Below are 24,849 nucleotides of genomic sequence, written 5' to 3'. Positions count from 1 at the left end.
TGCCCATGGAATTGTATTAGCAGTAAGTATGTGAAGTAACCAAAGCGCAATGATATGTCTGTTGGTTGATTATGATGAAAGGCTTATACTGGTTTGCTCTACATTTATACAGCACTTCCTGCGTTTGCCCTGTACACTGGCGAGGAGCGAACAAAGGGGAATGATTGAAATGAAAATAGCAGCGTTTTTAATTAGCTCTTTTGTCATTTCCTCTGACCTCAGCGTGTTCTCCGACTGTGTCGACGGGGCCCGAGAACCGGGCCTTTCTGCATCAGCAGCACACTGTGATGATTTCACACTAATTGTTGCCTCATAATTAGGACTCCTGGTGCATTGAGGGCTTAGCCGAGGCTTTTGAACGCGGCCGACGGCCTTTGTCATGACAGCCTGGACGAGGAGCCTCAAGAAGACCGACTGACACCACAGACGGGGATTATTCACTCCTCTTCTTCTCTCACGTTTCTCCCTGTTTTTGACAGCTATATTATATTATATTCAAAGTTTAATTAGCACCGTGATCCTAGTTTATTTTTTATATCAATTTATAGTCTTAATTTTAAATTTGCCATGATTGACAGAATGATAACAGAATGTTTTACCATTAAGTCTTCATTAAGCATTTTATAATACTGGGCCTCCACATGGTAAAGTTAAGAGGGGGGAAAGAGTTGGTACAGAACAACATGTTTATCAGAATGGTTGAAATTCAGAAGCCTTCAGACATGCCAAACTCCGGCGGATGATTTAAAGGCTCAGCTCTACACTAAAGAAATGTACGGCGCCGTACGATAATAACTGTTGTGCTATTCACTGAGGCAGCTGCTGTGCCTGTCTTCACATCTAGTTGGCTTTGTGCTCCGCTCATTTGGTCTTTGTCAAGTAATAGCAGCTCTTCTGGATCATAAGGCCATGAATAGACGGCAGATCTTTGTGATTTCAGCCATTGCCATTGCAATCAAATCATTAAAACGGTTTCATGCAGCCCTACATTTTTCTTCCTTTTAGATGTAGATCCTTCACGTCATTTATTTGCGGCCTGATTTTCTTCAATCCGAAATTGAAGCACGGATAGAAAATAAATACAGCCTCTCGCTGTGTCAATCACATCAATCAAAAACAAAGACTCCAAAAAAGATGTTCAGCATACGTACAGTACATAACAGATGTATTGAACCAACCAATAAAGCAAAACTGTATTTTAATGTCTAGGCATTTACTCTATACAAAGATGTAGCACAAAACTGTGGCACAAAAAGCGCAACTTTATTCTCTTCTCCTCTTCACTGTTCTATCTGTAATCCTGCCATGTTTCAGTACCTCCTTTAGGTACTGTGCTTGTGTCACTTCTCTTCTGCCTAAAGCACCCTGTTAGTGGTGGCTCTTCAACCATTTGATGATGTCCTTACTGGAAAACATCCAGTCACACAAAGCTGCTCCAGTGATGTCCTGTTTCACTGTACAACATTTTCTCATTTCAGACTGCTCCCCGGGACCGTGTTGCCCTTAACTGGGGGAGGGGCTAAAGCTGGGAGTGTAGAGTCAGATGAGATAGGATGATACTGTGTTGGCATCAGTGAGTGCTTTATTTCATCCATGTAGGACTCAAAGAGTTGGCCATCTACCTGCTTGCACGATTTCGGGTTTTAAAGTGTTACGTAACCACCAGCCCCCCTCACTCTTTGACTTTCTCTGTCTTTCTCTGTCTGTCTGTCTGTCTGTCTCTCTGTCTCTCTCTCTCTCCCTCTCTTCCTTCTATCTTTTCCCCTCTCTCTTGCTATGCTCCCTGCGATGGTTTTGTAACTGTCAAATGATTCATGTTGTCGGCGACTGTGCTGGCTGGGACACAGAGACGGCCGAGAGAAGAGGTCCTCCTTTCATCCTAATTTCTGAATTTCATCCTAATGTCGGGTCGGGGGGAGAGCGAGCGAGAGAGAGCGAGCGGGAGCGTAATGTGCACATTTGTAAGCCGGACAAAAAGAGGAGATTGCGCGCGCGGCAGAGTGACAATCCTTTCGCCCGGTCCAGTCCACAGTGTAGTGGCTGAATATCTAATTTTATGGCACTTGGCGGTGGAGAGTGGAACCCACTCCAGCCTCACTGGAAGGGGCCGCCTCATATGGAATATAATGTGTTTGGAGAGGGGACCCATTATCCAACCTCAGAGGGGTGGAGGGTGGGGGGGATGCGTTGCGGGGTGTGTGTGTGTGTGTGTGTGTGTGTGTGTGTGGTGTAAGATGAAGTGGACTGTGGAGCGGCCCTTCAGCGGGGAGCGTGAGCGTGTGCAGGCGAGCGAGAGGGAGAGGGTGCGATCGTCCTCACTTCCCTCCACTTGCGTTGTCTTCATTACAGGTTCTCCTCTCAACAGACTCTCAGGCCGGGCTGAGTGGGAACAAACCGACACAGATTCACAATGAGCGCGGCTCTCTGTCCACACAGGGCCTCCTCCCCCACCCCACCCCACTGAAGGAAATAACTATTGATTGTGCCATTTGTTTGTTTCACTGAGCGTACTAATATTATATTCCTGTTTAATATAATATTTCTTTTCATAAAAATATTGTTAAAATGCAGCGTTCTGTGTGTTATTAGTCTGATTAGCCTGACCTATTTTTATATTTGGTGATACTTACTTAATATCTGAAGCTTTGTGGTGTTAAAGGGATTGTATACGATTCTGGCAAAAGTTTATCGATGATTGAGCTCAATAGCCAATCAAATTGCCACCCTCCCCTCTGTGAAAGAAGCAATAAGGCAATGTGGTGATAGGCTGAATTTGTTCATGGCTTGGTCCAAGCCACAATGTTTGTTTCCTGGAGATATTATATAGAACTGGAACGAGTGAGCAAGTACCACCTCCATTCATTTTAATTGCTGATGTTAGACTAGCTAATTCAGCCCAAAATATACTCAGTGGGCTGTCATCTTCAAAAGTGATGTCCAATATGTGCACACTTCTGCCCACATTTTCACAAACAAGCTCTGCTCTAAAACTTCTAAAGTCTGGTGTTTTTAGCTGGGGAGTGGAAGCATAGCAACAGTCATATTTTAGAGCTCAGAAGTTCAAATGGGGATGACACACATTTGTTTTATTGAAAGGAAATGAATGCAGGGTCTCTCAAGCAATTAATTAACTATCGGGGGCATTATTTTCATGATTTTCTGAATCTCCATTCATTCTCTCATAGGGATTTTTTCTTAGGAACCGGAACATGCCATACTAATCCACTGCATACGAAATGACGGTGGTTGGTCAGTTCCACATTCTGTTTGGTGCCACATTATTATGTTGTCCATGAGGATTGGCTGATCCTCCTAGCAAGAAATTGCCTGTTCATCCACCAATCCACACAGGCAACATACTTTTGAGTTGACAAGTAATGTGGCCCTTAATTGGCTTGATTGTGAAAATGTGGGCGGAAGTGAATATGTGATTTTTAACGATGGGATGCTGACTGGAAAGCTAACCCTTAAAGTCCTGAGACTCCTGACCTCCCTGGCCCCAGCTGTGGCGCTGGGGCACCTGCACTGTATGCCGGCGACCTGAGTTCGATTCCCACTCTGTGGTCCTTTCCGGATCCCACCCCCGCTCTCTCTCCCATTCACTTCCTGTCACTATCAATAAAGGCATAAAACGTCCCAAAAAATATACTTAAACAAAGAAGAAGAAAAAACTGACCCCCTGGCGTTCACAATGATGGAAACGGACAGCCAGTAGATCGTGAGGAGCAATTCACTGAACTTGGCAAAAAATAATATTGGATTTGAATCGCAGACTGCACCTTAAAAAGACCCATTTTTTTGTTTATATTCATGTGGGCCACACATGGCACAGGGTTCTTCATCTCCCGCTGTGCTGCCTGGCAGCTTGTATTTTTGAAGAAGTCTGGTGGGCTTCAGTGCACATACCAGACATTCTGCATGTAGCAGGATGTTAGTGCGGGCGGGTGGGGGTTATTGTCAAGGTGTGATTGGGAAACAGGTGGTCACACATCATTCAACCCACCCACAGTGATCACATGCTGTCTCTGGGCCATAATTCTAGTACAAGAATCAAGGTTAGATAGAAAAAGGCGCTGGCTCTGTGGCTTGTTTCAACACGTGTTCAGACATTTTAGATTTGTTGGTGAGCATGCACCACATTTTAAACTCATTTACGAAGCTGCACAAACTCAGTGGTTTTCATTGCACATTGCACCTGTGCTTAGGATTGTCAGCTGAATAGGGCTCGGGATCATGATGTGAAAACTTTGCGGGCACAGCCATATTGGCAGCCTCGCTCCTTAGTTTACTATGGATTACTATGGATTTACCCCCACCTATTAGTGTGTTCCTGTTGCTTACTTTCTGCCTCCTTGGTCGTATGTTGCTGTGTAGTAGGGTGTAACAGCGCAAATCACGATCGCAAGAGGAAAAGAATCGCTAATACTATATTTCTGCTTCTTGTCTTCTGCATCTGAATGGATGGAGATTACGTTCGGTGCGCTACCAACATGGCGGCTATATTCCTAGAATGCAAGGCGTGTGCCCGAGCCCTATTCTACAGAGAAGCTCGGCTCTCCACTAAAGAAATGTATACAGTACAGTCCAATTGAATAGTGTGCCATTCAGTGAAGCAGTTGGCCATGTCTGCCTTTACATCTAGCTGGCTTTGTGCTCCTTTAGTCCTTGTGATGTAGCAGCATTGAGGGTCCATGAGGCAATGAATACCCCTCATCACTGTTAGGCCGCCACTATTCATCAGAGTTCGTGCTGACATTTTGCCATTTGTGTTTGATAATTGAAAGAATAGCCTGTGTGTTTCCATCGCCACAGTGCCCAGGCGAGCAATAGGTTGAAAGGCATCTTTGTAATTCTGGCTCCTCAGTTGGGCAGCACTGTTTCTCTACGGGTTTCGAGCCCCGACGAACAAATCAAAGTTATAGAAGGAAGCCTTACCTCACCTAACCATGAACTAGTGATTCATGCCGCTCCACTCTTTTAAGGTCGCTACATTTCTCTACATTAATTTCCATCATCTTCCATGTGTTCGTTCGACTTATTGTTTCATTCCTTTTGAGGAGGGTGAAATTGATGAGTTCTGTTGCTCTCTCAAAGAGAATGTTAAACTCAAACGCACACAGTTCCCGAAACAGCCCTTTCTCGTTATCTCTAAGAACACAGAGACATACAGATAGAAATAGCCGACTTAGGCGCGCACGGCAGAATGCAGATCTGCTTAACTTTAATTCCAATTCTAAGAAGTAGAAGGCATAAACTACATTTATAAGAACCATTATAAGATCTATTATTATGAGCCTTCATTTGAGTGAAGGGCATTCAAAGTCTTAAGTCTAATGTGTCAAACTAACATATGGTCCAATCTATCATTGCTAGGCAAATAAATGTATAAAAGAATTCAAAAACTGTGTGAGGCTTTAGATGTAAGACACCTTGGCAGTCGCTCAAATGAGGGCCCTAAGTATGATTTTGCATCTCCCTCTGCTTTTGCTGAAAAACGAGGCCTTATTCTGCACCTTGGTTTTTATCTCTTTAATTTCATGCTTGGGGACAGGGATGTAAAATGTGTCTCCTGGCACATGCAGTCGGGTTTCAGCACACGTGATAAATCGTATGTCGTTCTCTCATGTGCGGCACTTCAGCCCTTTGATGGCGGTGTCCGTGCTGGAACATTTCCAGTCATGCAAAGCTGGTCTTGTATATTTTAGCTTTGAATGACTCCCTGTTCCACTGCGTAGCACTGGCTCCTTTTGGCTGCGCTACAGAACGGCGTTGCCCTGTGCTAAACACTCTCTAATAGGCTCATCAGGGTCTACAGGTGTCCGCACTGTGCCAACTATGCCATCCTTACAGCCCGCCAGCACCGTGGTGGCAAAGTCAGTCGGTGGCACCCCAAATCCTTTTGTTTTCAGGCAGATTAAGGCGGCGAGCGCTCTGCCCAGTGTGGATTTGGGGGATTAGTTTTAATGGAGCGCGAGGATTGCCACCGCTGTGGCGAGTCCAAAAGAGTCTGATTTTTTATTTTTTTGTTTTCTCTCGGTGACGGAGGAGGCCCCTGTCTGCTTGTTGAGCCCTTTTGTCTTGAAATGTAACCGAAATCCGTAACGTGGCCTCCGTCCTTGCACCCTGCCGCAGTTTGGCCGGAGCCACTCTTTATCTCTCCCTCTCCCTCTCCCTCTCTGGGGATTTCTCCATAACGTCACTCTCCTCTTAATCTGCAGACATGTTGAGGATTTCACTTTGGTGTTTTTTCAGCAGCCATTCATGCATAAAAAAGCTTTGACAAATGTGTGCCCCTGTCTAGACCCACTCTTCCGACCTGTGTCTACTGCAAGAGACGGGGCCATGTATTGGCCGACTGTTAAAAGTCAAAGTGAAGAAATAAAACTTCTCCCACTCGTTCAATAAAGACTGAGACCGGCCTGTGCATCTCCAATTTACCCAGAGATGTTTTTAAATCCCCTAAACGGTGCAGACCAAGCTAATAGTTGTTTGTCGTTTGTGCCTCTTATTACTGATGGAACTGTCGCTTTACCTGGAGCACCCAGTGAGCATGGCCACATTAAAATATTGGAGCACTGGAGCTAATCAAGTTTTTTGGTTAGAGGATTCGAAATGGGCTTTGTATACGTACATTTACACAATTTATCCCTTTTGTCCAGCACTGATGATGTAATAGGATCCACCCCTATCTTCCAGTGGAAGGTGTCGTGATGCTGCTCGGAAATGACCTGTGGAAATGGCGGTGGCAATTTTTTTCCCCCATGCCTGGTGGTGTCTCCAGTGTCTTCAGGTGTCGATTATTTGTCCGCAGCATATCCTGAAGTTTTTTTCATCCAGTATAGTTACACATACTGGCTGTTACCATCCTCAGTCTCAGGGTGTGCATGAAAGGTTTCACCAAACCCTTAAAATCACATACTGTCTTGAATTTGAGCGTGACTGGGACGAGGGGTCCTGGCAGTCTATGCCATACGAGAGGTGGTTCCAGGAGACTTTAGATTTTAGTCCAGCAGAGCTTGTCCTTTGCCACTCCGTTCAGGGGCCGAAAAAGATGTACGACCATAGAGCTGTCTCTTGTCTGAGAGACAGCTCTATTGAGCTACATGTAGTAGTCACCGGTATGAAACGCTGAGGGCCTGCAACAGAAGCACAGCGGTGTAGTGTGCGAAGGATAGCGAGGGAATGAGCTACGGCCATGATGAGATGGGCGGCTTTTAACTACAGGTCCAACACCCAACCCCCTCCGCCAGCGCACAATCAGGGACACCTGTACACAATTACAGGTAGCAACAGTGGAGAAAACACACAGCATGAGACGTCAGGGCAACCAGAAGGACTACGGAACAAAGGAATATAGAGCCCTGTCTGTTTGCATAGTGTATGAAATGGGAAACCGAAAGTGACAAAACACTAAATTAACCTCTTTTAAGATGGAATATTGAAGTCAATATCAATATCAGTCTCATACTTATATTATGATATGTTATGTTCCTCTGAAGTTGTAAGGCTAGTAGCTAAAATATGTTGTGTTGACAAAGATGTCTCATAAAATGATAAAAAGAGCTAGGATCCATGCCAACACCCCCTCCCAATGGATTCCTCATCAAGTCCTGTTTCTCTTGATCTCCAGATGTATTGGGACCTGTTCATTTCAGTAGCCATTTGTACAAGAAATGTATGAAAGGATTTACCAGCTTGAAAAATTATATTGCTAAGTGGCAGGCAGTATATACTATAAGTGTATAGTCTATCAAATAGAAACAAATGTTGATCATGACACTGAATTATTACTACACCAACTACAACTGTGTACTTCTTCTGACTAATACCTACAGTACTATCCATGAGTCTTACAGTGGGTATTGGTTTATTTTTTGACCTACTGTAAGCACCTTAACTGGACTACAGGTTTGTCGGTCTGGCTAAACATGAGGCTCCCACCCATGCCATCTTTGTCCTGTGGAAAACGGGTAATGAGGCCAATTGTGGATCAAAATGAAGACAGTAAGCTCACCCATCCACTCATGCTTGCCTGTCCCAGAGCGCTTCTCTACCCAGCTGGTCTATTTATTTTGGATCGGTCACTCCTTTTTTTCCTTGGATAAAGTAATCTTGCCTCTGGTTCCTCCATTAAGCAATTATATAATATGGAATGAGTCTATGTGGACCATAGACTGAGGCGGTATATTTGTGTGTTACATGCGTGATGTCCTGAGGGGTGTTATGAATGTTTATTTGTGACTCATTGCTTCAGAGTTGGCCTGCTAAACTGAGAGCCGCTTCCCAAACAGATGTAGAGTAGGAGGGTGTCAGAAAGAGGGCCTGGCTACCTCCCTCAAAGCCTGCTTCAAGGGACTCTCTTCTCTCACCCTCTCACTCTTTATTTTTTCTTTCCTTTTTCATCTATCTTCATCTCTGTCTCTTTGTCTGTCTTTCTGTCCATCTCCTTTCTTTGTCTCTGCGTCTCAAATCCCTTGGCCCCATTGTAGGCAAGGGAGCCATGGGAGTTGTAGTTCTTTTTTTTTTCAGTAACAGTAAGCCTTTGGAAACCCTCTTATTTTTTGTCTCCAATGACTTCTTCAAGATAGAGGATGTTTTTTTTCTGTAGAGCTGGAGAACTTTTGCCTTGATATGCTTCGATATCGATCCAAATCTATGATGGTGTTCACAAACAAAGTGAGTCTTTTGAAAGTGTTTTAGTATTACAGCCACATGGTAAGAGAGTTCAATCTCAAACTCTCCTTCTCTCCTCCTCCTTCTCACTCTCTACTTCTCTCTTTCTCTCACACACACACACACACTTTTGATTGATCTATCGCCCTAGCAACATGTAAAATAAAGTGGATGCCTGTGTTGTATGTTTACCACTTGCTTCACTAACTCTGAAATGTCTTCCGCACGTTTTGTGTCATTATGAACCAAGTTCAGATAAGCCCCATGACAATGTGTAGAAGAGAGCTGAAATGCACTGACGCTCCCCTGGCTGTTGTTGTGCTCCCGCAGGTGGAGGCTGTGAGTTGTGGCGGTGCCTGGGGGCAGGAGAGGACGTCGCGCGTGTGAGGCCTGGCCCGGCCGCCGTGATGGACATGAGGGACAGGCGGCAGCAGCTGCAGCGCTCGCTCGGCCGCGGCACCGGCAGCTTCCGCAGGGACCTCCGCTACGCCACGGGCACGGGCACGGGCATGGGCACGGCCACGTCGGCCCTGGACGCGGCGGACGAGTGCTGCGTGGCGGTGGCGCAGAAGGCCTACAGCGCCAGCGCCGGCGGCACGCTCAAGGCCTACGAGCACGAGAGCCGCGTGCGCTACGGGGGCTGCGTCGCCGAGCTCGTGCACCACGAGAGGGAGGAGTACGTCAGGCAAGGTGAGCACAGTACTCCTGCCTCCTCTATATCTTTTGCCCTCTCTCTCTCCCTAAGTCTGTTTTTCTGTGCCTGTTCCTCTCTGTTGCTTTTCACAGCTGGTCTCTCAAAGTGGGACCAATATTTTAACCTCCAAAATATCAAACATATCTAGCCATGTTGAAAAATGGATAGATTCGCACACTAAATGATGTAGCTCCTGTTATTCTAGTAAATGATTCATTATTCATTTTTAACAAGAGTCGCTCGATATGTTGATCGTTTTTTAACATTGCTAGATCATTTTGATTCAGCATACATCCTTTCAGCATGCTTTTCCACTACCGTATTATGTAGAGTCCAGTGTCTCATGCAACAGTTAGGTCCATTCAAACTATTTATTCATGTCTGATTGGACGAGAGGGCCAAACTATACAGCTGGTAATCACTCTGCATTTTGCATGTAATTGTCTGAGGCAAGCATCTATTTATTCAAACTTTTGAGAGATCAGCAATTTCATGATGTCACATTTGACAGTTATTGAATGAGAAATTGAATTTGCTGAACAGTATGTTCAGATTAACATGTAACATGAGGACAAGCGAGCATTTATTGTGCTCGTGGAGCCTTTTGCTCACAACTAGGCTCCAGAGTAACATTTTCTGTTGCTTGGCAACAGTTGACGCCAAGACTAGATTGGAACTTTTTCAAGGGACACAGGATGAATGAACAAAAATCAATATGAACAATAGAAAACACAATTTGATGTCTTTAAACTTCATTAGTTGTAAGTGGAATTGTTGTATAAAAGCAATATTGTACTCATGATTGTGGTGTTGGTAGTGCCATACTGCTTAATTATCCACTTTTTTCTTCCTCTTTTCCATTTATTTCTCTCTCTCTCTTTCTCACTCTTCCTCTGTCCTTCTCTATCTTCCTTTCTTGCATTTACGACACGTCTCACCTTTCTTCATTTTCACCCCCTCGTTTTGCTTTCTCACTTCCTTAGCTTTTAACTTTTCCACCCTGTTTTTGAACACCTGCATGCACATGCAAGCTATATGTAGGCATATGGGAATTAAGTGAGTCGCGATAACCACAACAATTCTGTCATTAATTTCACAGGTGGTTGAACTTGTGATATGAAAGTGATGGGAAAAGAACAAGCGGCTGTGTGAGTTTTGTGATTAGAAGTGGGATCACAGGCGGTAGGAAGGCTGGAATGGATCCTGCTCCAAAATCATGAAATATGCATTGTGCATATTGATTTTGCTGTTATTGTTGCTCATCATTCTCATTCAATACAATTTATTGGAAGAGATTTAAAAGGAAAACTGCATTCATATGCACAATGGTGCATGAAAATTAAATTTTGTATGTGCATTTAAAATGGGAGACAAGAATTGTGTACATAATTAATGTTGACAGTGGGTCCAGGGATGTAACAGCGATGAATACAAAAACTCAGTGAGTGTAAAAAGACATGTAATTTTAGAAAAAATATCCAAATACAAACACAAATGAAAGTATTTTTGATGAGCAGGTAGTGTAAGCAACTGTTATTCCCAGAGAGACTAATTCTGTGTTCTGTAATATGTAACTGATTTTGTTTTATGTGCATATTTTTTTAACTACAGTATGAGGTCAGGTACAAAGCAAACCAAATGAATTCAAAGTGAATACAGTCAGTAGCTCACAAAGAATCCAGCGGATAATTAACCCCTGATATTCAGCCAGGATTGCCTGGAGAAAACTAAGAGCTGCAGTCATTGATCTTACATACAGTACGTGCATCATACAGACAGGTTACTGCACAGGTTTCCTCAGAAGCCTCTCACATTACATCTAGTGAGCCTGACCACTGAATGCTAAAACAATGGTTCCTGATTCCCCCTGGAGCCCAGCTTACATGCCTAGTGTTCTGGAATGTCCAGATGATTCCAAAGAATGTACAGAAAATAACTGTTTTCTCGGGCCACCCAAAGTATGGCTTTGTTAAAATGACTCTATTATGGCATAGATACTTGCATTCATAAGTATCCAGCTACATTTAATAGGTTAAAGTTAAAGATATGGGTATGGCTACGTATTTGCACCCTTACAATTAGCAGTGTGCCGTATGCATTTTTGTACCCTGGTGCAATTAGAAGTGAAGGCTATTCGTATCGTGCACACAGCAATGTGTTCTATTAACACCCTGTATGGTACAAATAGACCTCTGAAGTTCACCTACAAAAAGGAGCCAAAGCTGCCATCTTTGCCCATATAAGGAGATCCGGGTGTTAATTGAAGCTAACTATCTACAGTATGGCAAGTTGCATTGTAGCCTACTGTAAGTTAGCTCTGGGTTAGCGAAGATCAAAGTGTGCCTTCTTCACGCACCAAATATCACAGTATCCACTCGAAGGCAGAGGACAAAACTGTGTAGAGCATCTGCGTTTCCAATTTCCTCATCCCCATGAGAGTTTAACATGTTATTTTCCTATAGAAAAAATCTCAAGATACCGGATCTCCTTATTTGGGCAAAGATGGTAGCTTTTTTTGTAGACGAACTTCAGAGGTCTATATATCATTAAGCGAGTTTGTGATGGCGCAGCATTGAGCAGCGCTGCGCAGAACTGCGCAGCACAAGATGCACGTGGTTAAAAATCTGTCCACGATGGTCTAGATGGGTGTGTTTACAACTCTGCAGTCGCTATCACATGGCCTTAGCTTATCGCGGGAGCAAGGCGACTGCTGCGCAGCAGCGCAGTATCTCTCCAGGTACCTAGACCCTGCCTTCATGACGTCAGTATCTCTCCAAGTACCTACTGTAGACCCTGCCTTCATGACGTTGGGACTTTGCCCTAATTGGCTTTTACATCCCTGACGTATGTGCTGGCGTTTAGATGCCTCTTCATATCCACAAGGGCCTGTGCCTCATGTTTCGACACGTGGTCACGTCTAGACTACGGGAAGTAGAGAGTGTACTGTACTTCATACTTCATACAATGAACTATTGTAAATATATCTTACATTAGTAAAGCAGGCCTCTGATGTGCATAGGACATGTGCACATGAGCATAGTTTTCACAAACTAGCACTTTAACTATTGACTATTAATTGTGATAATAGTGGGGTGGAGGTACGTATAGGTGGGCCCTATGACCCCAAAGTCTGCCATAACCAGGCCTCAAGTTAAAGAAGTTTGAGGCTATTTGTGTTTCTCAAAGCCTACAGCGGCTAGTGGGTCTGAGTAGCCTATTTGTGTCAAGATAGTCCGCATCCGGCCCGCGGGCCGCTAGTTGAAGTAAATGCATGAAAATAATATGACGGGGATAATGATGAAAGATCAAAATGGCCACTACTGTATATGGGGACAGGTAGCTCAATAGCTCAGACAACCTGGACAGAAGAGTGACAAGTCAAAAATGTTTTATCCCTGTTTTAAGCCCTAAGTTCGTTGAAGTCCTTTTAGCGTTATTGACAGAATGGCCACATAATTGACATCTTTGCTGTATTTCAGTGTAATTTGCTGGGGCTTTGCTGCTGATTGGTGAAAGTCCTCTGTGCTGGCTCCATGGCACAATACCTCTGGAGGGATAAAGCCAAATCCAATTTGAGCTTGACGCTTTGAGCCCTGAAAGTTTTTATGTGAAATTAACTGCAGAGGCACACATCTATTTATTTCATCTATTCATTCGGAGGGTTTCTGCGCATTCCGTGGAGACTGGCCAAGATCAAAGCGCAGAGGAAGATGTGGGTCCTCTGTCACCAAGAATTAACATGCCACTCATCGGTAGCCCATTGTTGCTGGAATGTTCCATGCCTCCAAAGCAGTTGATGACCTTGTCCTCCATTCTACTCCTTAGAGCTCTCTTAAATGGTGTGGAAAATCATAGCACAGCACTCTTTGCCACATTCACCCCTACACACACACACACAGTCGCACACACACACATATACATACATACAAACAACTCACCCAACCCATCAGCATACACTCACTGACACATACACTGTACATACTGTACATTCAGACACATACACACATGCCCATTAATGCTTACATGCTTACGCTGTTCACTGCATCTCTGAAGCTCTGAATCATTTAGGCCAGACAGCTCCGGTTGCAAAGCCGCTCCTCTCACACTCTCCAGTCAACGTGAGATTGCAGGAAGTGTGTCTTTCAACAGACGTCCTGGGAGGCACATTTGTTGGTGAAGCTGCGAGCGGGTCGGGAGGGAGCGGCGTGAAAGTGTAGCTTTCATCCCGGCACTAAACAGCAGGGGCATTTAGCCAGGGAGTAGCATAAATAGTCCACAAGTCTTCTGTGCTCTGCCCTTCCTTTTACCCCTTTTCATATTCCAGGCAGCAGCCGTCTTGTAGGTATCATGAACTCTGCTGTGTTTTTTCTTTTCCGCGAGAGAGGGGCCAGTCCCACAGAGGTGATGCATTGCTTATGTGGCCTCTGCTGAGGAGTCCGTCTAGGCTCTCCGGCTGCCCAGCCATGAGCCATATGGTGAGGGAGGCGGGGAAGTCCAGGGAGCGGCGGTAATGGCCGCACGGAAACGAGAGCACGCAGAGTTCTGGGCTCCGAAAGCACCTCGGAATCGGCCCATAAGAGCAGTTTGTGTCTCCGCAACATCTGGTGGCAGGCTGTAATGTCCCCCTGGCAGAATAAAACACAGATTCTCTAATCTTTGTAGGCCAAGCAGGGCTTCAGAAAAGACATTCAGCTCGGTTACTCATGCAGTATAGCAAGACGAAGTGTCTTGGAATCTGAAAATAGCGTATGTGACAGTTTTCTTGAAATGTCATTTCATTTGAGTTTTTATGCTGACTAACTTGTGAAACGTGTCATTGTGAATGTTGCCAAGACTACACAATACAGTGTTCAGCTAATCACTGTATTTACTTAGCCAAGATCACAGTAAGTGTATGTGATATGTTTTGGTTTGGAGTGGTTTAGGAGTGGTTTTCCCCATATACTCATGCGGTGTCCAGGCAAACTCAAGGTCTGAATGGGCTCCTCAGTAGAGTGCACAGACTCCTCCAGTGTGAGATCCACTCTGCTAATACTAGCTGATCTCGTCCTCCTCATCTTTGGGAGAGAAGGGTGAGCGAGTGATGGAGGGAGAGCTGTCGGCCACGGAGGTCCCATCTGCAGGCCCTGGTGGACCAAAGCCCTTCTCTGTCTGTGTGAGAGGATAAATCGACAGCCGTGATCTCCATGAGCTCCTCTCCAGCCCTCCCTGGCCGAGTCGAGTCTCTTCCCCTCCACACTTAGAGACGAGGCGTGGTGTGCGTGTCTTTTGAAACGGTTATCTGGCACGATGCAGAATGAAGAAAGTAGGGGCTTGGTCCAAAGGGAGGGAGAAAAAGAACATTAAATCTCTCTCTTCCGTCCTTCTGTCCATCCCCATACTGGCTCCTGAGGGCATGCCATGTTGCCTTCTCTATCTGCAGCCATGAAGGAGTAAGAATTGATTTTCCTCACATGGCACTTCTCAGTGGGTGAAAAAAAAATCGTGTTATATTCTGGGCTGTCTGACAAGCAAGATTGTTCATGTTGATATGTCTACAGTAAGAGTGTCTACTGCCAAACATTCTGTGAAATGATCAAATCAGACCTTTCTTTGATAGGATACATGCCCCCCCTTCACATTTCAGTTCAAAGAAGAAGATAAGAATACTGATTTAAGCAAGAAGTTAGTATGTTGCTTTTTTTCATTCACTTTCAACATACTCTTTACACATGTTATATGCAAATACCTTTATACTTTACATGGTGTCCATAAATCAGATCAGCCTGCCATGAAAAGGAAAGTAAAGAGAGTGCATGTGACCTTATAGTCTAGGAGGTTGTCTGGAATGGGCTCCAGTCAGGCTCTTAAGGCAAACAATAATGCAGTCAAGTAGATCTTGATTTTTTTTTTCACCCCCTCTGGTCTCTAATGGATGGTAATTCTGGGATCCAGGGGTGCATAAGCCTGTAAAATTAGTGCGGTTCAGAATGTTAGCTCTCCTCTAAAAAGCCATTTTATAATATCTACCACAAATGAGCACCTTTCAGGCAAATTATCAGCTTTAAGGTCCCTTAAATGGTTGAATATTTATTGCTCTGGAGTTCTTTAAAGTAAAGTTGCTTTAAAGACCTAAAACTTGGCATAAATGTTCTACTTTCCGAACAGTGACGCACGTAGTTAGGATTACAATGAGGAAAACTTTTGTAACACTGGCAAATTCATATTCATCTATGAGGTGATGTTTGAAGTGCAGTTCTTTGCGTTTTAGCACATTTCGCATTACTTCAACTAGAGGCTCGAGTGGGAATGTTCTAAGACACCACCATTCATGGCATGCCTCGCATCTGATAAAAAATGAATCAATAATTCGACCGTACCTAACTTTTGTTAGAGTACTTTACTTTTGTAAAAAGTGAATGAGTGGAAGTTCTGAATTTACAGAGTGAGACTTATAGTGGTGCCAGAGACATGGATGATGTTGGCGGGGTGTGACAGCAGCACCTCTCCCTTTATGAAGTCTCCAATCACAAGTGCTCGCCAGTGTCCAGCCTTCGCTCCCTGGCCAGAATTCAATTAGTCGCTCTGTGTGTTACATGTCACTCTAGTGATTACAGGAAGAGAGAGGCTATGAGGGAGGGATGCAGAACAAGAGGACCTTTTGGTATAAAATAAAGGTGTACAAAGTGAATATATACAGGCGGTATATAGCTGTAGCTCAATCAAATTAGATATTTGCTGGTTCAGAAACTGCTGTTTTGTGATTGTGGGCAGGCTGCTTTGGGCTTGCATCATGCGTCATTTTAGCTGCTGTTCTTATAATTTGACTTTGTAATCTTTTGTTCACCTTAGTATTTGTTTTCTGGATATTACTTGGAAAATGTATGAAAAAACACTGAAGTACCTGCTGGCATGTGTGCCATGTTACCATAGAAACTATTTGTGCAGCAAATGGCATTGTCTTGTCTTCTTTCTCTTACTTTAGGTGAGAGGAGTTCTTGAACAACTGCCATAAGCTGGGAGAGGGTGTGATCGGCATTCCTTTATGTCCAGTTTAAGAGGCAGCTGAGTTAGTGTTGCATCGGATATGTGATTTTCTCTTAAATGTTTTAAAAGCTGTAAGAGTCTACCATGGGGAGAAAGCTATTTCCACCTCCAATAGATTGTTAAGGGGGTTTAACACATTACTGTGAGGCTTTTTCTATGTCATTAGTTTTCAGCTGCTTTCATGGAAATATGCGTATTGATTGGTTTCTCATCTCCATTGCTCTCCATTAAAGTGTAGATGGAAAGGGTTGCTGCAGCCTCCTTAAAGCACATGGACACTCTCCTTTTTCAAACCCACAGTTCATTTCCCCCCCCCCGTGTTCTTGTATGGATCAGAGTTTGCGTTGTCTGATGTGGCTGGACCTGTTATGTCTGCAGTGTGGCCCTCATCGGATTTAGTGTACTGTATATTGCCTGGTTTTGGGTTCACATTAAAGGGGTCTGATACAATATTTGTGCAGTGAAATGATCTTTCCTCCATCACTTGGAACATGCCTTGGTCCCATTAGTCACTGAGTTGTATGTCATAGTAGCTGACAGTCTGAATCGAACCATGAAAGAAAGAGAATGAATCATACATAAAAAAGGAGGGGGGATGAATAGAAAGTTAGAAAATGCAAAAAAAGAAAGAATGAATGAAAAGGAGGGGAAGTGAGGAGGGAAAGGCAAATGTTCCTCTATTCTCAGAGTCCTGTGCTGTTCTTACTCATCCAGCCTACGTGGAGTTGGCTCCTGTTGGCATCAGCTATTTCCTCTCAGGTGTGCAGTACAGAGGTACGTGTCACAGCCGGCCCGAATGCACCTGTGTCCTCACAGACAAATGTGTGGGTGTCCCTCCCTCTGCCTCCTCCTGCCCCCTCTTACCCGTGGAGAGACGGACATTTTCTCCCTTCCCACCCCCCCCCCCCCCCCCCCATACTGTGTTGCTGACCTCTGTTTGTACCTGATGAAACCCTGGCTTCATATTATCGTCCTGAATACCTGTTGATTATTACACTGACACATTACATTACATTTCGCTGACGCTTTTTTAACCAAAGCGGTAAACTGGTAAACAGTTTAATAATGACATAATAATAAGTTCATTTAGTAATAACAGTTAGTATGTCTTTCCGTGTAAGAAAAGCAAAAGATAGATAGATAGATAGATTGAAGAAGATAGAAAGATAGAAAGAAGGTGCCAGTAATACTTGTATATGTGCTGCACCGGTACATACACAATATATTAGCAGGAAATGTTGGTGTGGCAGGTATGAGGACTACTGATACAAAGCTCGACTCTCTCCTGTGTCCATTTTGTTTGTGCATTGTGTTTCTCCTTTTGATGTTTCATGTGTATCTACTGTATGTATTCACACAGCTGTCACAATGTTCATCCAGATGTCTAGTTATTTGTGAGCAAAAAACATTCATCTTTAGTCCAGTTAAAACTACACTGTGAGGAGTTTCGGCAAATTGGCACTTGAATCAGAATGGGCCATTAAAACAGTGACCTGAACCGGCTTGTTGTTGTGAATTAGGGAATGTGCAATTGCTCGTGAGTTTAAACAACAGACAGAACAAAGACAGGACGTGTCATTAGATTGGACAGGCTATTAGGAAGCGACTATTTATTTCTTAAACATCATAGGGATAGGCCTGTGCAGGAATAAGATAGGACCTTGTCTCCTGTACAGAGCATCCTTGGCCTTTCACCGTGTTTTCCTATTTCATTTACAAATTGTCTCAAAGTATTTTTTCCTTTAATTAATTTAGCTCCATCTTCTGGGTTGATTGCAGGAGATTGCACCCACCACAACGTCTCTTTAATTATTGCAGGAAATGCATGGCTTGTGGTCGCCTCCTGCTTGATTGCTTTTTTTCTGCAGCTCAGACTTAATTGGGTGTTTGTTGTTTTATTGATTTCCCTTTGATGTACTTCAATTCAGATAATTGCTTTTGCCCGTGTTCGATTATCTTCACAACATGCTGCTTACCATCATACATGGAAATAGTAGCTCGGCCGCCATTATCACCACCTCCACCACTACTATGACTGCTATATGATGACAAATGGTGCTTGAAATCACAGAGCGCGAGCCAGGGGGGCAGCAGTGGGAGAGTGTCAAGGAAAATGCTCGGGCTTAGATTCGGAGGCTTTGAGCTGAGTCCAACTCGCAAGGATGGCCCATCTGCCTCTGGCTCCAAAGTTTGGCCATTTCGTAGCGTGGCGAACACAGCCCGCGAGCGAAGACGAAAAAGAGCCACAGAGAGATTTGATACGCACAATATGTCTCCACTAAATATAAATACAGACGACTGCAAATAACACAGACATAATTTCAAAGTCTATTTGCAATCCTGATTATTTCAAATTAAGAGGACATGAAGATGTGATGGATGTCTTTTTTCCCCCACTTACTCTCATAAGGTTAACGCCTCCCTTAATGGAAATAGAGTCTGCCTGTATTGGACTAAATTACTAAACAAAACAACTTTAAAACGCCAACACACTATTTATGTTCTTTATGTATGCACTGTATGATATGTACTGTACGTGCAGTGCACACAAACATGCACTCTCATTCAAACCCCCGTTGCTTTTCTGTCGATGTCGCTGATTGTAGGGAGCTTCACGCTGGCTGAGCTGGGCCTGTGTGAGCCGCCATCCCAGTCCAGCACGTTCCACTCCGACCTGGACCAGGTCCAGCACGGCTACGCCCTCAGCGCCGCCTCGGACCTCGACAACGAATCGGACCCCGAGGAGGCCATGACCCCCGAGCGGGCCGTGCGGATGTGGGGCGGACGCGGGCTGAAGTCGCGCTGCAGCTCGGGGCTGTCCAGCAGGGACAACTCGGCCCTCACCCTCACCGACTCCGAACACGAGCACAAGTCCGACGATGAGTCCGGTAAGAGATTGTTTCTTTTTTTCTCACTCCAACACCCACCTTCTCTAATAACCGTCTGTACATTATTATATCACTTTATTCCTCATTTAGCTGATGTTCTTACACAGTGTACGTACAGCCAACAATCCCCTGTGGAACAATTCAGGATTAAGCGTCTGGCTCAGGGGCACAATGATGGTACAGTAGCCCCTGAGACTGAGTTACCAGCCCTCTGGAGTTCCCCTTTGAAGGGGCCAGATCCTAACTTCTAGAACACCACCGAAGAAATTTGCATCAACAAAACTTCACCTCACATTTTTTATCATTAAGGGTCCGTTAGGCTACATGAGGTATCTGGATGTAAAATGTGATGGAGACATGAGGCCTATCTGGGCTGCTGATAAACATCATGCAGCGTCCATGACTTGACCATTACATTCACATTTGACTCAATCAAAAAGTGGAAGTAAGCTAAAGAAACAAAGTGTTCTCTAAATACTGCCTTTCTGGATGGTCAAAGATGTACAAAAATGGTGAGAATTGTACCTATTACGATGCATTTAAGCAAGTGATCTGTACTTAGACAACTGCTAACATGAATATGTATACATGAAGAATAGTAATTACAGAATGCCTGTCACCAGGAAGCCAAAGCAGTGCAGGGATTTATGTTTTCGTAATGACACCATCGTTCACTGTACCTGCTGGCTTTCTCTGACAGATCACTGTGTTTATAGTGATTTAAAGGGAGATTGCACACCTGAGTATCATACTGCCATAGCTTCCCTGGCTGGTTGCTTGTTTGTAATTTCTTTTATTTAATGGGAGATTATCCTATCATTTAGTTTTTGCTTGTGACTACTGCGTGGCAGGCAAACTGGAGAAACTCTGTGGCGTCGCAACGGGTGTTGCACATGACACACACACACACACGCACACACACACACACACACACACACACACACACACACACAGAGTGCTCAAGCTGTGTGCTCAGTAGTATTTGGTCTCACCAGGGAATCACTTACGGTACATGCATGTCATAGAGTCTTCCAGCAGCCTCTTTAAAACTAGCTGAACATTTTTTTTTCTTTTCTTTTTTCTTTTCTTTTTTGTCTTGGGCAAACCACAAATCCAGTTCTGCTGCCATCCCACTTTTACCACTTAGCCCAGGCAGGCCCTGTGCAGCAACATTTTTAAAAACACATTCTGCGGATTGCATTAAGCACACATATATCAAGTCTCCTGACGTTAATGTATTCGCACACTGGGAGCTAATTAATAAGGACGACGAAGCGAGGGTCCGATTTGATCAAGAGAGCAGGGGGCGGCCAGCTTTCGCCGTGGCACTTAATAAGCCTCATGTAGCCCCTGCACTGCGTAGGAAAGGTGACTGGAGGTGATGTTAGCATAATGTAATGATTTGAATAAACATGTCACCTTGGCTTTCCCGTTATGCTCATTAGTGCTTTATTTCTCTTTATTGTTGCGCGTGGGTTATGAGAGCCTGTCGGGCTTTAGGTTTACTTTAAAATGTCAGCCAGCGCGCCAGGGGCCGGCTCCCATTCATCTGCGTCGAGCTGCCTCGCACGACTCCAGGCCCCCTCTTGCTCCTCCGGTGCCTGCTGGTGCCCGCTGGGAGTTGCGCCTCTGTGTGCATGGAGACTCGTGGATGTATGCCACGCCGTGGCAGGGCTCGAGACAATAGTCTGATTAGTGGAGTGCTCATTAAAACAGCACAGTGTTCCAGGCAGTCGCTCTCGCTCCGCTTTGTCCCCTTTAGCGGATTCATTAGTGGTGGAAGACACCGACGTTATACCTTCAAGTTTGCCATAACTTGGAGACATGCACAGCTTTCAGTGTCATGACCTTCAATGTGCTCAGGAGACACCTACTAACAGACATTAAACCACACATTTTACCCTGCAAGTTACTGTGGCTCACATAGTTGTTTATTTCACATACATTATATTTTCACATACTTTGTACCCTCCCTCACCCTTTCCCACTGTGCACCAGAATTAGCGCCACCTGTTCTTGTTTCGCTGGTATTCGTTTTTTTGTCTGAAGATGCACCCCTGTGTTTGTTTCCTATTTACAGATCCAGGATTGTGTACAAACACTGGATTTATTTTCAGAAGACACACAGAATGGACAGTGCATTTGGCTTAGAATGGCTAACCTCTCCTTGTTCTGTGAAGGTCTTTGTCTGATGGAGGCACCCTAGACCTTTATGCGTAGGGGTTAGCAGTGTATACAGTAGGTAGTTGCACATATTTAGGGGTCCTAGCAGTGAAGCTGCTGGATACGTTTTGTATTTGTAAAGTAGTTGGGCAGCAGAAACTATACGTTACACAGACACCAACCTTGGTAGGCAAGTTCATACTCATGCAAGGATGTCACAAAAGTGTAATTATCTTGCCACAATACAATAAGTCCATTATATTTTGGGTCATCTCAGGCTCCTAATGAAATTTTTGAAAAACAAAATTGCTTTTTCCACAGATTCTGTGGAGGATCCTAAATCCAACATGTTCAATTCTATATACAAAAATAGAATATATTATATATATAAAATTAATTGATCTGATTCTCACAGACCATCTGAACAAAGTGGCAAAATTGATTTTTAATTTGTTGCTCCAAAGTTACGCATCATGTTCAGGTGCAAAGGCCCAATCTTTGTAATTCAGATATGTAAGACAATGGTATAGCCTACTTAAACCTTGCTTCATTCAGTCACTTATCCTGAAGTACCAATTGACACTTCAAAATGACCACCAATAGGCAATCAAATTGGATCAGTCAATACCAGTCTCAAGGTTCATTCATAACGGCAGCTATGTGCCCAATATGAAACAAATTGACCTAAAGGGCACATTGCAATGATCACATTTAATGTTTAAGGTCGTATCTGAGCAAGTCCAGGTTTATGTGCTTTTCTCTGATTCTACATACATTTTCAAATGGCTTGGAACCCGTTCATTGCCATATACTATTGTTTCCGTAATGAATGTGAAAATCCTTGCTGAAATGACTTATCCAATTCAAAACTCACTTAGCACACACACACACACACACACACACACACACACACACACACACACACTCACTCACATAAACACTTACCATAACATCAAGCTCTCACCAGGTGTGTCAATTTCCTACGTCTTCTGTGTCCCTCATTAGAATATGGTTGCTTGCCTAAGCAATTTCACCTTATGTGCAGGTCTTCGTGCATCCTTTGACTGTGTGTAACTAAATGCAATTACACCACCCACTTTGTCGAAACAGTATGTAATTCTCCTCCTTCACTACTTTACATGTAATTTATGTGATCTAGATTAGCCCTTACTTATAGTATGACTCAGAAAAGAAAAAAAACACTTTATGGCTGAGGTGTCGCTCTCATGCATTACATTGATGATGATGGATGTACAATCCACATGATGCGGAATATTGGCAGTAGGGAGTATAATAAACACACTGACAAATATCATCCATCCTCCTTCCCAATTACGGAAAGCTGAAAAGGCTAAAAATAAATTGTGTGGCATCAATTACCTACAGCTTACACAATGAATGAAGATGTACAGCCTCTTGTAGTATGATAGCATGTGTCTGTTAAAGTCTGTGAATCTAGCAAAAGGTTGTTGATATCTCACCTTAGCAGCCTATCAAATTACACCCCCTCATCTGTGTTCCTAAAGCAAGGTGTTGATTGGCTGGTGTGGGCTTGATATTAGCCACTATGTTTGATTCCCATTTACAGTGCCAGAGCTGAGTATGGATGCTAAAGGCTGTTGATGCACACACACGGAATGGACGGAATAGACAGCTTGTCCAATGTTATCTCTGTAATGGATTATAAAGAGTTTTAGTTCTGTGTACCTTTAAAGGGAAACTATGCAGGTTTGGCGATTTCATCACTGATTTCGCTTTCGCTTTTTGTTTTTGCTCGTTTTACGCTTGCAGATTGTGATCATCCCAGTCCCGGTGGCACAAACTTGCATGTGTGGTTTTTCCGCACGAGGCGCTAGGGAGAAGCGAGACAACCGTCATTCAACCCGAAATAAGTCAAATAACCATTCCAATGACTCAGAAGCTGATTAGTCAAGGCAAATTAAGCTACAAAAAAACTTGCATAGTTCACCTTTAAGTACAACAGGCCAGGCCATGGGACACAGAATCAGTATCAGAGTCAAAGTAAGGAGTCTGTGAATGTGTACTGTCACGATTAGAAGAGAATGTAATTGATTGGTCCGCACACTGGGTAAGCTCCAGAAATACACCTTTTATTAACTGCATAAAAGGCAACGTTTCGATCCTCCAGTGGGATCTTCCTCAGGCGATTAGAAGAGGTCACAATCAACTTTTCAGCTCTGGATTTCTTGCATGTCAGAAATGTTGGTCATTTGTCTTGCAGTGCGAACAGTCTGACATACAGTAGAGTGCGAGCACAGCAGTCACATCTGATTGAACTGTGTGGTGTGAGTTGCCATATCGTATGCGACTGAAAAATAAAAAAAAAACACACACACACACACACACACAGTGTGTGGCTGGCTTAACATATCATCAGCCAAGAATTATCGTGGTTTGTTCAGAAATGTAATGTAGGTTGTTGATAGACTTAAGCTCTGCTTTTGACACAATTTTACCATCCAAGTTAGTGTTTAAACTCAGAGATCTTGGCTTAAAGGGATATTTCACCGATTAGCATTAAGCTTTGTATCTTTAAAAAAACAGTCATGTTTTTGAATGGCCGTGCATCATTCCCTCAGTTTGCCTTGAGATGGGAGAAATACGGATTTCAATGAAACCCATGAATAGGACTTTCTGCTTTCAATGATGTAAAATGATGATTTTTACATCATTGAAAGCAGGAAGTCCAACATTGAAATCCGTATTTCTCCCATCTCAAGGCAAACTGAGGGAATGATGCACGACCATTCAAAAACATGACTGGTTTTCTAAAGATACAAAGCTTAATGCTAATCGGTGAAGTGTCCCTTTAAGCAACTCCATGTGCAACTGGCTATTCAATGTTCAGACAATCAGACCCCAGACTGTGAGAATAGACAAAACAGACTCGTCTTCACTAGTTCTCAGAACTGACACACACCAGGCCTGCTGCCTCGGTCCCATGACAACAACATCATAACATTCACAGATGACGCCACAGTGAATAGGCTGATAGCCAGTATGGATGAGAGTGCCTATAGGAGGAATCCTTATATGATGGTGCCATGACAACAACATCTCTCTGAATGCCACATTAGCCAAAATAGCTCATTATTGACTTTAGGAACAACAGAACCAATCACACACCTATATTGTTGTTAATGGTTCATCAATGGGTGTTGAGATTGTGGACTTTCTGTTAATTTTATATTACCTGGTATGCCCACCTGACCTCAGACACCTTAACATGGCCACTCAACACTAACTGCATTCTCCTGAAAACTCAGCAGAGGGGGGCGCTGTGAAGCAGCAGGCTACAGCGCCCATTTACGGGTCCAAGTTCAAATCAGACCTGCGGCCATCTCCCAATCCCACTCCGTCTCTCTCTTTCCCACTTATCTCCTG

The 24,849-nt window shown here is 43.9% G+C and overlaps 1 protein-coding gene across 1 annotated transcript in view; it reads left to right on the top strand.

The window, feature by feature from the left end:
* Positions 1–2,234: 2,234 nt before the first annotated feature.
* Positions 2,235–24,849, top strand: part of tenm2b (teneurin transmembrane protein 2b) — a 137,716-nt gene continuing 115,101 nt past the window's right edge. Inside the window, exons 1-4 of the mRNA XM_062535973.1 lie at positions 2,235–2,271; positions 9,004–9,363; positions 12,511–12,517; positions 19,004–19,281. Of these exons, the coding sequence (XP_062391957.1) occupies positions 2,235–2,271; positions 9,004–9,363; positions 12,511–12,517; positions 19,004–19,281 (682 nt within the window). The remainder of the gene's footprint in view (positions 2,272–9,003; positions 9,364–12,510; positions 12,518–19,003; positions 19,282–24,849) is intronic.

This window comes from Sardina pilchardus, chromosome 5 (genome assembly GCF_963854185.1).
Source record: "Sardina pilchardus chromosome 5, fSarPil1.1, whole genome shotgun sequence".
Classification (NCBI taxonomy): Eukaryota; Metazoa; Chordata; class Actinopteri; order Clupeiformes; family Clupeidae; genus Sardina; species Sardina pilchardus.
Note: the sequence above shows the minus strand (reverse complement) of the source record. Positions and strands in the feature narration are given on the sequence as shown.